This window comes from Sciurus carolinensis, chromosome 3 (genome assembly GCF_902686445.1).
Source record: "Sciurus carolinensis chromosome 3, mSciCar1.2, whole genome shotgun sequence".
Lineage (NCBI taxonomy): Eukaryota > Metazoa > Chordata > Mammalia > Rodentia > Sciuridae > Sciurus > Sciurus carolinensis.
The window spans coordinates 108,486,990-108,501,251 of NC_062215.1; the positions used below are offsets into that span (position 1 = coordinate 108,486,990).

The following is a 14,262-nucleotide window of genomic DNA, read 5'->3' on the forward strand; positions in this document are numbered from 1 at the left end:
TTTACTTAAAATTTAAGATAATAAATTTTATGTGTAACAGGAATTAAAATTTTAATTTAAAAAATTAAATGTGACTCTACTACATACCCTACGAATAAGTGCATGCTAATGAACTGATTGACTTCCCTCTGGAGAACATTCTAGAATTTTCACTTCTCTTTTTGGCCTACTCTAGTCCTTGCCTTTTTAATCCTGCTGTAAAAAGGATTAAAAGAAGTAAAAAGAGCTAAGAATGGGTTTTTCTAAACCAGGGTAAGATGCGTAAGACTGGTCTGCATGCACTCGGATCTTTAAAAAAATGCCTTGACATTTTTCTTCACTTTTATACTCACCACCACCTCGTGATAAATGATGACTATATGGATGGATAAACAAAATCTTATATATACATACATATGTCAGAGAAGATTGTTATCATCAACTTGGGAAAACTGAGAAGAAAAACAACAGACAAAAGAAAAACATAAAACCCAAATTTCCAATACCAAATTCAAGGAGTAAGACATCCTCACAGTACCCTCAGGTTCATTACTTGCCTTGGAAAGCAAATGCAATTTTCAAATTAGTTTTGAGCCTCTATCGCTCCCATAAGGAAACACATTATATAACACAGATCTTCCTTATATGTTGAAAATAATTTCACTGATTGACTTGAAAACAGTTTATTTAATTTATACAAATAACTACTAAATACAAAAAGTAGATTAAAACAAAATAGTTATTTTTTTCTGGCAGAGTTTAAATGCACATAATGGATAATTCCGAAGAAAATGCATTTTCCCCACAGCGTTCAGGACTAAAATTCTACTGAAATCTTTGCTTCTAAATCAGTAATATATTCGGTGGTGTCACATGGGTAATGACTAAATACGTTCTGCATAAGAACTGAAAAAAAGTTACAGTCTACACACATACAAATGTGAAGCACTTAAAATGTGAATTTAACTGATAATAAAAGAAAATGTCCATTTCAGAGTATAGTGTTAAAAACATTTCAGTAATAAAATCATAAGACCACATAAAAATAAGCTTTAACATACGCACAAAGCAGTTTTGTAAAAACTGCTAAGTGCACAAGTAATAAATAATTTGCAAAGTTGTGTATAAACAATTCCTAATGTTCGGCATCGTTGTAAACATCAGCACATGTGTAAAATGCAGCAAAGTCTGACATTACATTTTGTTTTTGCCAAATTGAATTCCTATTATCCAAAGACAGACCAGTGGAGTACGCAGCCAAAGTTTTGGCAAGTTGGGTCTTTAAAATTAAGAGTAACAGTGCAAGTAAGGAATGCAAAGAATTCCTAGTGCAATAAAGAAGAGAAGCACAGGCAATATTGCTGATTAAAAATTCACCACCTCCTCGAGTTTCCCGTGGGGAGTGTCTAGGAGACCTGTGAAAGATATGCAAAGCCACTGTCTTAATGCCCAGATCTCTTTTAGGATTTCTCTGTGTTCCTCCAGTTCCCTACCTTTGCAACAGTATCTGTCCACCATTAGTCTTTGCAGTGTGAACAGTTCGCGAAATGCCCAGTTCACAGTCATTGAGCGAGGTTGGGGTGGTTTTGGTGTCTCCCCAGCACATGGCTGGGTGAGATGTCTGCCTCGTCAAAGTGGCCACTGAGGGAGGGAGACAGATGAGTTCTGTTCTGACAACCAGGCAGGCCAGCATTAGGTCCCAGCTGGACAAAGACAACATCAAATCATCCTTCTTGACACCATGAAAATGTCAACAGTCAGTTTTCAATTTGTCCAGGGAATTATCAATTTTGGTCAGAGTCTTTTTGATACGCAGAGCTGTGAGTCTTGCAGATGGATTTTGATACCAGCATTCTTTCATCAGCTTGGCCAGAGAGGTTAATGTCTGAGAAGAGAAAGAACAAAGACCACAGTGACAAATTGGCTTTTGAGTGGCACTGGAAGTAGGGCAGAGGTCGTGTCAACTGTTTTGAAGAGCTCTGCAGGTCGGATGAAATTGAAGGGATGTTATTGCCATTTTCTTTAAACAAACAGTCAAGGCTTTAACCTTGATAAAGTTACTCAAGGGTTTCTTGAACTCTGTCCTTTGGACTCTTAATACTACCAACTTAACTTTATTAGGCAAATCATACAGACCCCTTGATGGATCTATGGACAATAAAAGCAATAGTACTAACCTGGAGATAACAGTGTGATTTGCAAATAGGACCACTTCTCAAAGTCCTAGATCTGCTACTAGTGATGTGTAGCAAGATAGGCTCTACAGCACTGAGGAGCTTGTTTGGAATTTTTGGTAAACAGAGAGGAAGAGGAGATGAACAGCATCGCTCCAGATCTCAATACAATCACATGGGTAATAGAGGCAGTGATGTGTCTCCTAATTCTTGGTCAATCAAAAAAAATTTTTTTGAAGAATATCACTCATTAGCAAGCCCTACAAGGAAGGGCTTCTTAAAGAAAAAGACAATTTTCTAAATCTATTCAGTTATGCTCAAAGAGCCTTCTACATAAAATAGGGAGGAAGAGTAGTCAATATAGAGTGCAGATGACTTAGATACTAAAGACCTGCTGAAATCAAGAGCAAGCAAATCACAAGCAACCAAAATAGTTCTAGAACCAAGAAACCAGCACTCTCACCGGGTCTGAGAACCATCTGTTGGGTATGTTTGGCCTCTGTTGATCCACACAGACTACTTTCCTCATATCTTCAAAACTTGGGTCATTGGGAACCACATCATAGAATGGTGGCTTGTAGTCTTCCACTATACCTGCACATGGGACAAGAATTGTGCTGGGTTAGCAAGATAGTAAATGTACCCCCAGGATATTATTGATGAATGTCACAAGTTAGAATGTGACGGGATAAAATTCTAGTCACCTTCCTCATACCTCAAGCAGTTCTGGAAGCTAAAAGGAGGTCCTAAAATACACGAAGAGGAAGGCAATAACTACATACTCTGTAGGGAATTGGAGAAAGAATAATAGAATAATTGTTAGAAGAAAAATAAATTTCTCATACAATCATGAGTATTAACAAAATGCTCCAACAGTGTATACAAACAGCTCTGCATTGCCTAATAAGGATGGACTGACCTAAAACAAAAATTCCTCTGGTCATCAGAGAGGAACAAGACACCTCTAAAAAGTACATAAATCTAGTTATTTCCACCCATAAATAGAAGTAAAAAGTTGTTCTCAAAATAGAATTAGAGGCAAATAAATTAAGACCATCACCAAAATAAGTCTTTCTGTTATGAATTATTTTGTAATAAAAATCATTGTTAAAAAACAATTCTTCCCACTAGGAGGGATGCCAATAATGTAATACTGCATTTCCTTGTTCATCTATTCTACATGCAGTGAGTAACCTCTAACTACCAGACACAACTCTATCAATTACTCTCAGATTGAAGGCACAAAATAAACTGTAGAGAGAACAGCCATTGGGAAGGCAAAGGGACATTAAAGAAAGATGAACTCCTCCCTTATCCCCAAGCAAACATCCAAGTGACCACTTTCAGCATCTATTCCTGAATGATTTCCCATGGCTTAGAAACCTTTTCCAACAAAATTATGTAATTCCTTCCTTTTATCAAAGAAGAATAATTCCACAAATAGAGAAATTTAAAACTTCATCATTTGGAATTGGAAATTTGATTCTTCCCCTCATCGAGATGAAACCAAAAACATCTATTCTTTCCTTTCCCTCATCAAAGACTTCGGCAGAGCAGTCAGTGGATAACTTGGCTTCCAGCTCTCTCTCCCTCCTCCATGTAATTTATTTCTCCTCCTAAATACATAAGGGGTTGTGGCAGAGGACAGAAGGAAGCTGTACATACAGTTATGATTAAGTGTCCTAGTTCCTACCAGTTACCCAAAAAGCTTCAATCCCCTTTTCGTTTATCAGAGAAATTATCTAGCAGTGAGAAATTACCTACCATTCTTGCAAACCTCATATAAATACAAACCACTTATGCAGAAGATTAGATATGATAAGGAGCATCTGTTCAAGAAATACTACAGATTTTTTTTAAACCTTAACAAATTCAACTAAAGAGTTTATTTTTAAAATAGAAAGTTGTCTAAATTGTATTTTAAAAAATTCTAGTTGGTACCCTTCTTACTTCTGAATCACTTAGCCCATTGCATAGCTGCACTGTAATGCGTCAGTCACTAGGCTAAAACCTTCCCTGACAAATCATGAGCAGTCCACATTGGGCATCAACCCAGCTAAAAGAATACCTGGAGCATCTCATCTCGGAGGCCTTATCTGCTTCTCAAACAAGGATCCCAGGAAGCATTTAAATGGAAATATTTTACTTCTTTTCAGTACTTGGAGACACCGTCTAAAACACACTGGATATGGACCTGCACCTTTGCCAGGACATATGAATGAATTTATGGGAAACAAAGATATGCTTTTCACCGTCTCTCGATTTTTCTGCAGGGACACATTTAATAACTTGTTTAATTCTTTAAAATTCTCACATGTTGGCTATTTGGGGTAACATGCCCAGTGAGTGTTGCAAAGGGTTATGTGAATGCAAACAGTAACACAAAGTTGGATTTTTCTATAGAGGCAAAATAAAATAAGATGTGGTTTAAAACATAAGATTTTATGATGGCCAATAATGAACATCACTCTGCAAAGTTGAAGTTTTCCCTTATGTTTCTATTTCCCACATTTTAATCTTATTAAATGCCCTTTGCTTGTAGGAAAAGTCAAGTTTAAAAAGAAAGACCCTGTAATTGATTATGCCTGGGACTTAGTTCCAACTCTGTTTCTTCAACCATGGTCAGCGGTTGACTCTGGCTAGGCGCTCCGAAATAAAATAAACCTACGATTAAACTGTAGCAATCACTTAGAACTCCCTCTAGTCAAGGAAAGCAATTTCTATTAGTCAAAAGTACATTATACCTACTATGTGTGGAATGACATATTAAATGCTGAGGATGAAAGAGTTTAAGTCATGCTCTTATTTTTGAAGGAAATCAAATTCTAGTGGAAGATCAACACAGTCCCTTTCTTTCTTTCCTTAGATGATGGTTTCTTTTTTTTGTTGTTTTTCTTTCTTTCTTTCTTTCTTTTTTTTTTTTTTTTTGGTACCGGGATTGAACCCAGGACATTTAACCACTGAGTCACATCCCCATCCCTTTTTAAATTTTTTTTTCCTTTTGAGACAGGGTCTCATTATGTTGCTGAGTCTGGTTTCAAACTGGCAATCCTCCTGCCTCAGCCTCCCCGGCCACTAGGACTACAAGCATGCATCACTGTGCCTGGCAATCATGGCTCTCTTGTCGAAAAGAACCTTGAAACCTTTTTCACCCCACAATTCATATCCTGAAAGGCAAAAGTAGAATTACTATATGTTTGCTTATTAGCTCAAACATTGACTCAATAACCATGTGATCCTTTAAATTCTGTGTATCAAAAGTTGTACTTGGCTGTAGGCATACAAAATTGAAATGATGTGGTGTTGTTGCCAAGGAGCAAGATAACAGGAGAGGTGGATAAAATGAAATGATAAACTTGTGTTGGAGACAGGTGCCATAAGATGGGGGGCAGAGAAGGACCCATCTGTCTGGTTTACTAAGTATCATCTATAAACTGGGTGCCACAGGAGTACAATGAGCTCTCGAGGACCCAGGGGTTGGGTGCCCAGAGATACACAATTTATGAAGAAGCACAGAAGGGTGAAGAAGAAAAATTTACCATGGAGAAAGTCTATTCCAGGCAGAGGGAGAGTGGGGCAGGGAAGGATGACAATGAGCCTCCAATGCTGGCGAGCTGAAGGGGAGATCCCTAGGGGTTAGAATGGGGCACAGGCTGGTGGGGAGCCGAGAGGAAGGGCCAGAGTGGGTGGGAGGTGAGGCCAACTCTGAGGTGATTGTGTTGTCAAAGGTAGGTAGTGACTGACTGACGACTCTTCCTCATTTCTACCAAAAAATGACAAACAATCTGGGTAGCCAGGCCAAAAAAAAGTGAACTGTAAGTCCTATAAAGGCAGCCCCCAATGAGCAACTGCCAAATCGTGAGCCAGCAAAGACGACAGCACGAATTCAGGAAAGCAACTAAAAATATGAAGTGCTTCAAGTGCCAAAGGAGTGGTACAAACAACAAATGATACAGGGATGCAGGGAGAGAGGAGCTGTAAACGCTGGTCAGGGAAGGAACAAATAGCCTGGCTGGCCTTCCCATCAAGGTGGCTGCTGACTCAAAGTGGCCAGAGGAAAGCAATCAGAGAAATTATTCATAACTACACCCCCTCCACTTTTGGCACGTGTAACTAATTCATACAACCTCCCCCCGCCCTGGGCATACGTTTAATTGAAAGGTTTGGGGTTTTTTGTTTTTTTGAGGGAAATCTATCTTTACCAATCAATATCCCTACCACTAATAGGCTGCATGGCTCTGAGTAGCCCCTCAGTCGTCATACTGTCATTTTCCAACACTTATAAAGTACATATCACAAAGCTCATGTGCAAAACAAGAATACCCTCAACATGTCCTCTGAAAACAATGAAAGGCCATTTGTCTAGAAACAAGACCTCCCATGTTGGTGCCTACCAAGGCCTTGGACCAGACAGCCATCTTCTCCCCTTCGACAGATGCATGTCACACGTCTTTCTGTTTCACATCCTACCATCCCTTCCTTCATCATATTCCATTGTCTCCAGCAGGATCTTCAGGAGAAAACTGAAGGTAAGCCCATCATGTCCCTCCTCTGTATGTAGTCCACCAGTATTGCCCATAGGAGGCTGCCCATTCCCCACCACAGCCCTTCACACACCTGGGCATCTGCTACACTAAAATGGCTCGCACTTCCACTGAAGGGGTGTATAAGGACTTGCCATAGCTCTTATTTTTGTGTAGCATACCAATTATCATTGTAGTCTAATTCTATTTCTCATGCCCACTTGCACCTCACACCTTCACAAGCTCACCCAGCTGAGCTCTGGTTCAACCCGTTTCTGATTTGGTTCATGCCTTCTGTCCTCTGAGCAGGCCCTCCAACTTCCACAACTCCAGGGTCCCAAGGTTCAGTGCTCACCCTTTACTCGGGCACCTCCCTGTGTACCCCAACTGTAACAGTGTAATCTACTGATAATTTGTTATAGCTGCAGGTATGTCCATACGGAGAGCTGCTGTGGCTGAAAATTCTTCAGAGATTAGCTGAACTAATGCTACTTTGGAAAGAAAAAAAGAGGATTTGCTTTCAGGGAAGATGATACGTTAAAACAATGTTTCTTCTAAGGGTGGCATGTGGGATACTTCAATGTAGTTGAAGGACAAAATCTTTTTATCTTACTGACTGCATATTTATTTGCATCACTGTCTTCCATTTTATGCCATGGGACAGTGGTTTTCCGATTCCAGTGGTAATATAATTTCCTTTCAAAACAAAATTCAAGTTTGAAACAAGTCAATTTGAAAGAAAAAGATTACATAAATAGTGATACAAGTGGAAAATGGTTATGGGAAAATCATGAAGGTAGCATGTGTATGGGTGAATCTTGGGAACATGGAGTTTACAGAAAGACATTCTTCCTATTGAAGACAGGGCTCATAGAGGTGCATCTAATACTTGTGTTACTCCACCTGACATGCCTTACAAGAGAATGTCAAAATATTTTTCATGACACAGCATACATAAAAAAAGGGTTAGTGAACATATGGCTAAGGGCTAGTCGCAGCAGAGGGGAAGACAACTGAGAGTTCTGGACCTTGTGGCCCTGACTCACTGCGAGGGGGGTCAGAGAATCAGTACAGTACCTGGGGCATCCAGGAGTCCCACAACAGGTAGCTCTTTCTGAAAGCAGAGATGGAGCTGGGAGGGCAGCTCTGCTCCCTGCTAGGTAGAGTAAGATTGTGAGAGTTATGTCCTTACCCCACTGCAGTTCATGGGCAGCGGAACCACATATGCTTCTCAAAGTCAAAACCTACTGCCTCCTCGGGAATCCATACTAAAATTATAAAACTAATTAATTTTAAAATTAATTAATTAATTTCCACAACTAAGACTCTCATAGATGCAATATAGCAAAAGTTCATGATTTATCAATTACTAAGAAGTCAGGTTTAACTAAAAATATTTAACCATTAATGTACTGAATTATCACAGGGGTGGACAAAATGCCTAGGAGAGTTGCCAGCTGTTCCCTGAGTTGGTCTTACCCCAAAACCTAGAGATTCAGCTCCACAAGAGCTGTAGGCATTTGGGAGCTATGAAGCCCTTATAAGAAGAAGGTGCCATTCACTAGATGCTAGGGTTGTTATGAGGTTTCAAGATGCTGATGTTTGTCTTGGTGAAGGACTGCTCTCAAGAGCCAATCAGGGAAGAGACTAGTGGGCAGTGAACAGCATCCAATGAAATTCTGCTGCCTTCCGGTTATTTTGGCATGAGGTCAGCTGACTGCCCACCTCTGTTCTGGATCTCTAAATCAGGGATGAGGAATTCCAGAAAAATTGATGGGGAAAAAAATTCTTTCTCCACCTCACCTGCATATTCCTTACCCCAGTTGCTTACCTAAAAGTTAAAACAAAAGAACAAAAGAGCTGAAATCACTTTGATGAATATGAAAAAATTTTCCCTAGTATGATTCAGCTATTTGTTCAAACCTTAATATATACTAAAGTAGTCAATTAAAATCATGAAACATGTTGGATATTAAGTTGCTGAAGAAGTGAGAGTTGTCATGGTTTCCATACACAAGCCCATTGTGCTTAGGAACAGAAGCACATGTGGTTCCCTGGCAAGCTCAAGATTAATTAGAAGAGGTTTTTCCAAAATAAGTGTGCCAAACATAAGCTTATTCTAACAAGAGTTTCCTAGTCCTCATCCCAGAAGAGGTGCAGTTTGGCCAGCAAGGGTTTTTCTGTGAGACCCAAACAGTTTTCGACACATTTGAACACTGCATTTCATCACAAAATAGTCAAAGCCAGTAAAACAGTGTCTTCCCATGGGCAGGAAAAAGGGGAAGCGAAGGTCATGTCCAGGCAAAGTGCTAGCACAGTGAGAAGCAGAAAAGGAGTGTCAGAGGTCTGCAAGCTCCAAGAAACTTGCCCTTCTGCAAAGTAAACAAAAAATGAATACCAAAGCCCTCTCTCTACGCCAGACACACACCAGGTGCTTCACCTACACGACCTTATTTAATCATCAACCCTTTTAAGTGGATGTTACCTACCTTTTTCAAGTGATGAAACTAATCTAACTGATTGGGTTAAAGAGCATAATCTCAGAACCCAAAGTGTTACCGATTCCCTTTTGTTGCCTCCAGTAGGCCCAGGAGAAGGAGTGCCCGGCTCTGGAGAGTACAGCCCAGCAGGCGCCTGTGTAAGGTGACATTTCCAGAGACCCAGAGCAACAGAAGACAGAAAAGTCCATCTCAATAAGCCCTGTAACCACCAAACACCAGAGAAACAGATCTGTCCTGTCTTCTACAGGTATGTGCCTGCGTAATCTGGGTACACTGCCTTCTCTGAAGTTTTCTATTCCGAGTTATGTATATGCAGAAGAGAATGGTGGCATCAAAGCTTCTGACCTTCGAGCTACTAAAGTTCTGGGGCTAGGGACCAGCACTGTGCTTCTCAACAAGCTCTGTTCGTGATTTTGGTGCACACTCCAGTTTCAGAACCACTGATCTAAGCAAACCCCTACCTGAAGTTCATACAGATATTCACACAGGAGAAGCGAGAAAACAGTTTTCTTTCCCACCAATTCCAAATTCAGTGTCAAACTAACACCACAAGTAAATTCCAAAAGACACTATTGAGAAATGTTCACGTGTGAAAATGGACTTAACTCTCATTTCCTGTACAGAAACAGCATGAGGTTTATTATTAGTAGAAAATAAATATACGATTCCAATAAAAATACTACATATTTTTATGCTCATTGTTCACTTGAGGATCATATTGCTCCAAGAGAACTACCTGGTCATCAATTTTTATAATGGACTCTGAAACTCAAAGGATGCATAATTATAATAACCTTCTTAATATAAGATATTCACATATTTAAATGAGGCACATTTTATATACAATAATTTCAAAATCTATATTCCTTTAATGATAGTACCTAAAGCTGGTAAGAAAGTAAAATAGGTACATCACACCCTGGGGTGAGAAGAATATTGTAAATTAGAACAGCTTTAAGGGAAAGCAATTTGGCAATGTGTTCCAAATCATAAAAATGTCCATACTCTTTGACCTATTAAGTCTGCTTCTTTTCAGATTAGGAACGAATTCCCCAAATGAAAAAGTGATGTGCACAAAAATGTCTACTATAGGCCCCAAATGGGAAGACAGGATGTCTAACAATATGGAAATGGATAAGTTAATAAAATATCATGTGACCATTTAAAACAAGTACAGGGGCTATCTGACAATGTAAAACCCACACATAAATGAAAAAGATGACATAGATTTGCATTTGTATGATTACAACTGAGTTTAAAATATGGATGCAGAGAAGTGCAAAGAAAAGTGAATGCTAGAATCTGAAGGCAAAATTTTCCTGTTTTTCTTTCTACTCACTTTTCCTGTTTTAGGGGAGTAGTATTAAAGTACTAACTTTAGTAAAATAGGTTTTCAAGTGGCATGGGACACCATTAAGTCTGAGTTTAGATAAATTGATTTGTAGCTGGCAGGTGGGTGGTGGTGCTGGTGGTGGTGCTGGTGGTATGTGCATAGAAGAGGAAGGACCATAGAAAGAGAAGAGAAATATCAAATGAGTCATTGCCAAAAAACAACAGCTGATTTAAAATGAGAAATAAGATCCCCTTACTCCTCCTAAAAATCAAACCACATCACAGAAGTTCAACCCACAGAATTTTAGGAAATAGCTAGCAGCTAAATGATGTAAAAAGGAGATCGACAAATCAAAAACAACCAAAACATTCTCCCTTCTACCATCCACAACTGTTTCTTCCAAAAATAATGTTAAACATAGGATCTAGCAAGCAAGCTAACATTTGTTGAGCTAAATTTTAAACGGATGACTCTGACTTCAAACTGACTACTATTAATCACAGCTGATCTTTAAAAGCCATTTGGGTCTATGCCTGTGACACAGGGAACTGGTTTGCAACATGAGTTCTTACAAAGTCTGGATCCTAAGTTTCTGCCAAGCAAGCCTGCTTGGCTCTGCGCCGCACGCCCACAGCTGGAAGTGCTACTGTGCTGGCCGTGGGATGCCAGCTTCCTCCTCATTTGGGGAAGTTCCCCATCACACAGTTTATTCTGAGACCAATCCTTCTCTACAGTCTCGGTAAGATAAACTAATCAGAGTTAGACGCACCCCCCCTACCAAGTTCCAAGGTGCTCAAGAATGATTGGGGAGGGGGGCAAGGAAATGAAGCTGATGTGCAATTTCAGGCAAAGTTCAGAACTTCATAAATCAGCAAAATAAATCCCTCTGTCGCAAACAAGTCTCAAGACGCTTCAATGGCACAAACTGCAAGGCCATGGCTCTCAGCAATTGAGAAATAATTACCAAGAAAATGCTCATGACTCCATAAAAAAAAATTTAAAAAAAAGTACTTTGAAAGAAGAGTCAAGTTATAATCCTTGTATGTTTACTCTGAAACACATGCTTTAGTACTCTCAGAGGGTTCATTCAAAGCAGACACACTCTGCTTTCACACAAAAAGCTATCATGAAGGCATGCCAATTTTAATTATTATGCACTAAAACTATATTAAATTACCCAACTCCACTTCTTCTCCCACAAAACTTCCTAGTCTGGCTGTGTGGTCATGAAAATTACAATTATCCCCAAAATCTCAATCCTTAGAAGAAAGTATCCACAGAAGGTTGGATGGAGCACAGATGTTAGAGGCTTCATGCATTTTTTTCTCAAATACTTGAAATCTAGGATCAAAATGGATCACAGGAGGGTAAAATGTTAAAGTGTCTTTTGGAAATTAATAGAAATCTAAATATATGACATTTTCTTCTGTTTTCCTGGGACAATTTCAGATTCATGCTCTGTGAAATAAGACTTCCAGTGGTGAAAATATGAAGAAGTTCGTCAAGCTGGTTCAAGAGATTCTGCTATAAAAAAACACAACTTTGTGGGTTGTTGGGGCATGTCCAATTTAAAAGCATACTTAGTGCTTTCTAAACACAAAGTACTTAAAGTCCAACTATGTATTTAAGATTGATTTGGGTACATAAAAGATAACAGTGAGAGCTCACCATAGGGTTACAGGTTAAAAATGAGTGTCAAATGCACCCTTAAGTGCTAAGCAACACCATTTCATTAAACTACTTATAAACAGATCAACATAAGCCACCTATTGAGGGCTCCCTGAATTGAAATTGGACTCATGCAGAAAGTAGTGACTTCTGAGTATGAAAACCAAAACTTTTCTCAATAAGCCAATCCTAAAAAGTGAAATTATCTAGAACAGAAGAATTCACCCTTAGGCTTACTTGAGCATTCTTCTCAAGTTAAACTTACCTTATGAGAAGAACCAAGAAGAAAGGAGAAATCAAAATAGGAAGAAACGAAATATGGACCAACCCAAACAACACCCAAGGTATAATTAGTCTCCCCCAGAAATATTGTTTCTCAACAGTCATTTCCTCTCATGCTTCAGACATGATGCCATGACAGTTAGTACACCTACTAGCCACAAGTCACAGGTACACTTCCAGAGTTTCACAAGTATAATTCAAGGAAACAGGTGGGTTTGTGTCTTCCTCTTTGCCCTTTCAACAGTAGCAGTGTCAAGAGAATGGAGACAAGGACAATATCATATCAGATACCTACCATTGCTCACCATCCGCCTGGCCACTTCCCACAAAACAAGTCCAAAGGCCCAGATATCGACCCTCTTGTAAGAATCAAAGCAATCCACCTGGATGGTTTCATCTAAAACTTCAGGGGCCATGTAGCGCTTGGTGCCTACACGCGGATTGTTCCCCACATCAAGCTGATTGGTGCTCTGGGAATGCATGACTGCCAGGCCTACAAGGAAGAAGACAACAGTGCAAATTAGCTCACTTCCTTTCTCACAGAGGCTTTGGAAGGATTTCAAACCAACCCCGATCAAAAGTGCCCTCTGGTGGTACAGGAGGTCACTGCTGCATTACACCCAGAAGAATTCCTAGGATACTCAGGGTGAGTTTTGCAGTGAACGCAGGAAAGAAGATTAATGCTAGAAACATTATGGGGTTACTGGATTAATATACAAGCCTCTAAGGGACAAAAAGTTTTGGGCAAATGGCAGACCAATATATTAAATCCATGAGGCCAGTGTTTGCAGTTCATAGGAAAACAGGCTCCCATGTTAAGTGAGAACCTCAAAGTGGCTTAATAAGTAAATTAAGCTCTCAAACTCCACTACCATTCCCACTAGTCTCCAAACATAAATTTCAAATAGTGTGAGACTGAGAATTTGAGGTAATTTGTCACCGCACAAAGGCAGACTGCAACAGGCCCTGCTACATCCCTAAGGGGAGAGCTGCTCCTCTGAGCAAGAAGGCTACTAGGCCCACAGGCCTCTCCCTGGAATCAGTGGAACAGATAGCATTAAACAGGACCTCCAGGCAGTATGCATCTCTCATGTTAATTGGCCTGAAACACTTAAACCAAGGCTTGTTCGGAATTCCTCAATCAATGAGAGAGACCTGGCATTCCTCACTAGCCAGTTGGGATAGATGAATTCAGATATGGCTTATTTGAGGATGAAATTACTTATTGATGCATATACAGAACAACTGAAGATGATTCGTAATCTACTTGATCTAATGAAAAGTGCTAACATGGAACAAGATGCCCCTGTAAACCTGCATGATCCTAAGATCCCTTGGAATTCCCTTAACTACCTGTTGAGAATGCTTCTCTTTCCACTTCGTGCCTCAGAATGTGTGGGATAATCACTCTATGTAATGCCAAGGAGGCAGCATATTGCTATCTCACCCTTAAAAATATTCACTAAAGCAGACTGGGTCTTTTTTCTCCTATTTTTATAATTTACTGTAAGATTCTAGATCCATTGTGAACATTTCCCAAATCATATATGCCCCTCTGCCATTCCCAGAACCAGAGCTGAAATATCATAAGTATAAAAAGGTGCACTTAAAAAAAAAAAAAAAAAAAAAACACATGACAGTAACAGCTGTGGTGCTTCTAAAATACGTTTACAAGTTCTTTGAAACTTTTCCCTTCAAGAGGTGACCCTGAATTTTTCATCCCCATGAGACTGGGCTAGACTACTCAAGAGAACATGACCAAAGGAATGGATTGTATCTTTAAAATTAGGACATAAAAAACA

At 39.5% G+C, this 14,262-nt stretch overlaps 1 protein-coding gene across 6 annotated transcripts in view; it reads right to left on the reverse strand.

Annotated features, from left to right (window-relative positions):
* Positions 1–646: 646 nt before the first annotated feature.
* Positions 647–14,262, reverse strand: part of Acvr1 (activin A receptor type 1) — a 120,676-nt gene continuing 107,060 nt past the window's right edge. For all 6 annotated transcript variants that reach the window (XM_047546549.1, XM_047546548.1, XM_047546546.1 and 3 more), the window contains 3 exons: positions 12,756–12,953; positions 2,617–2,747; positions 647–1,864 (listed from right to left, as the gene is read on the reverse strand). In XM_047546549.1, coding sequence (XP_047402505.1) covers positions 1,730–1,864; positions 2,617–2,747; positions 12,756–12,953 — 464 coding nt within the window. In that variant the 3' untranslated portion in view covers positions 647–1,729. The remainder of the gene's footprint in view (positions 1,865–2,616; positions 2,748–12,755; positions 12,954–14,262) is intronic.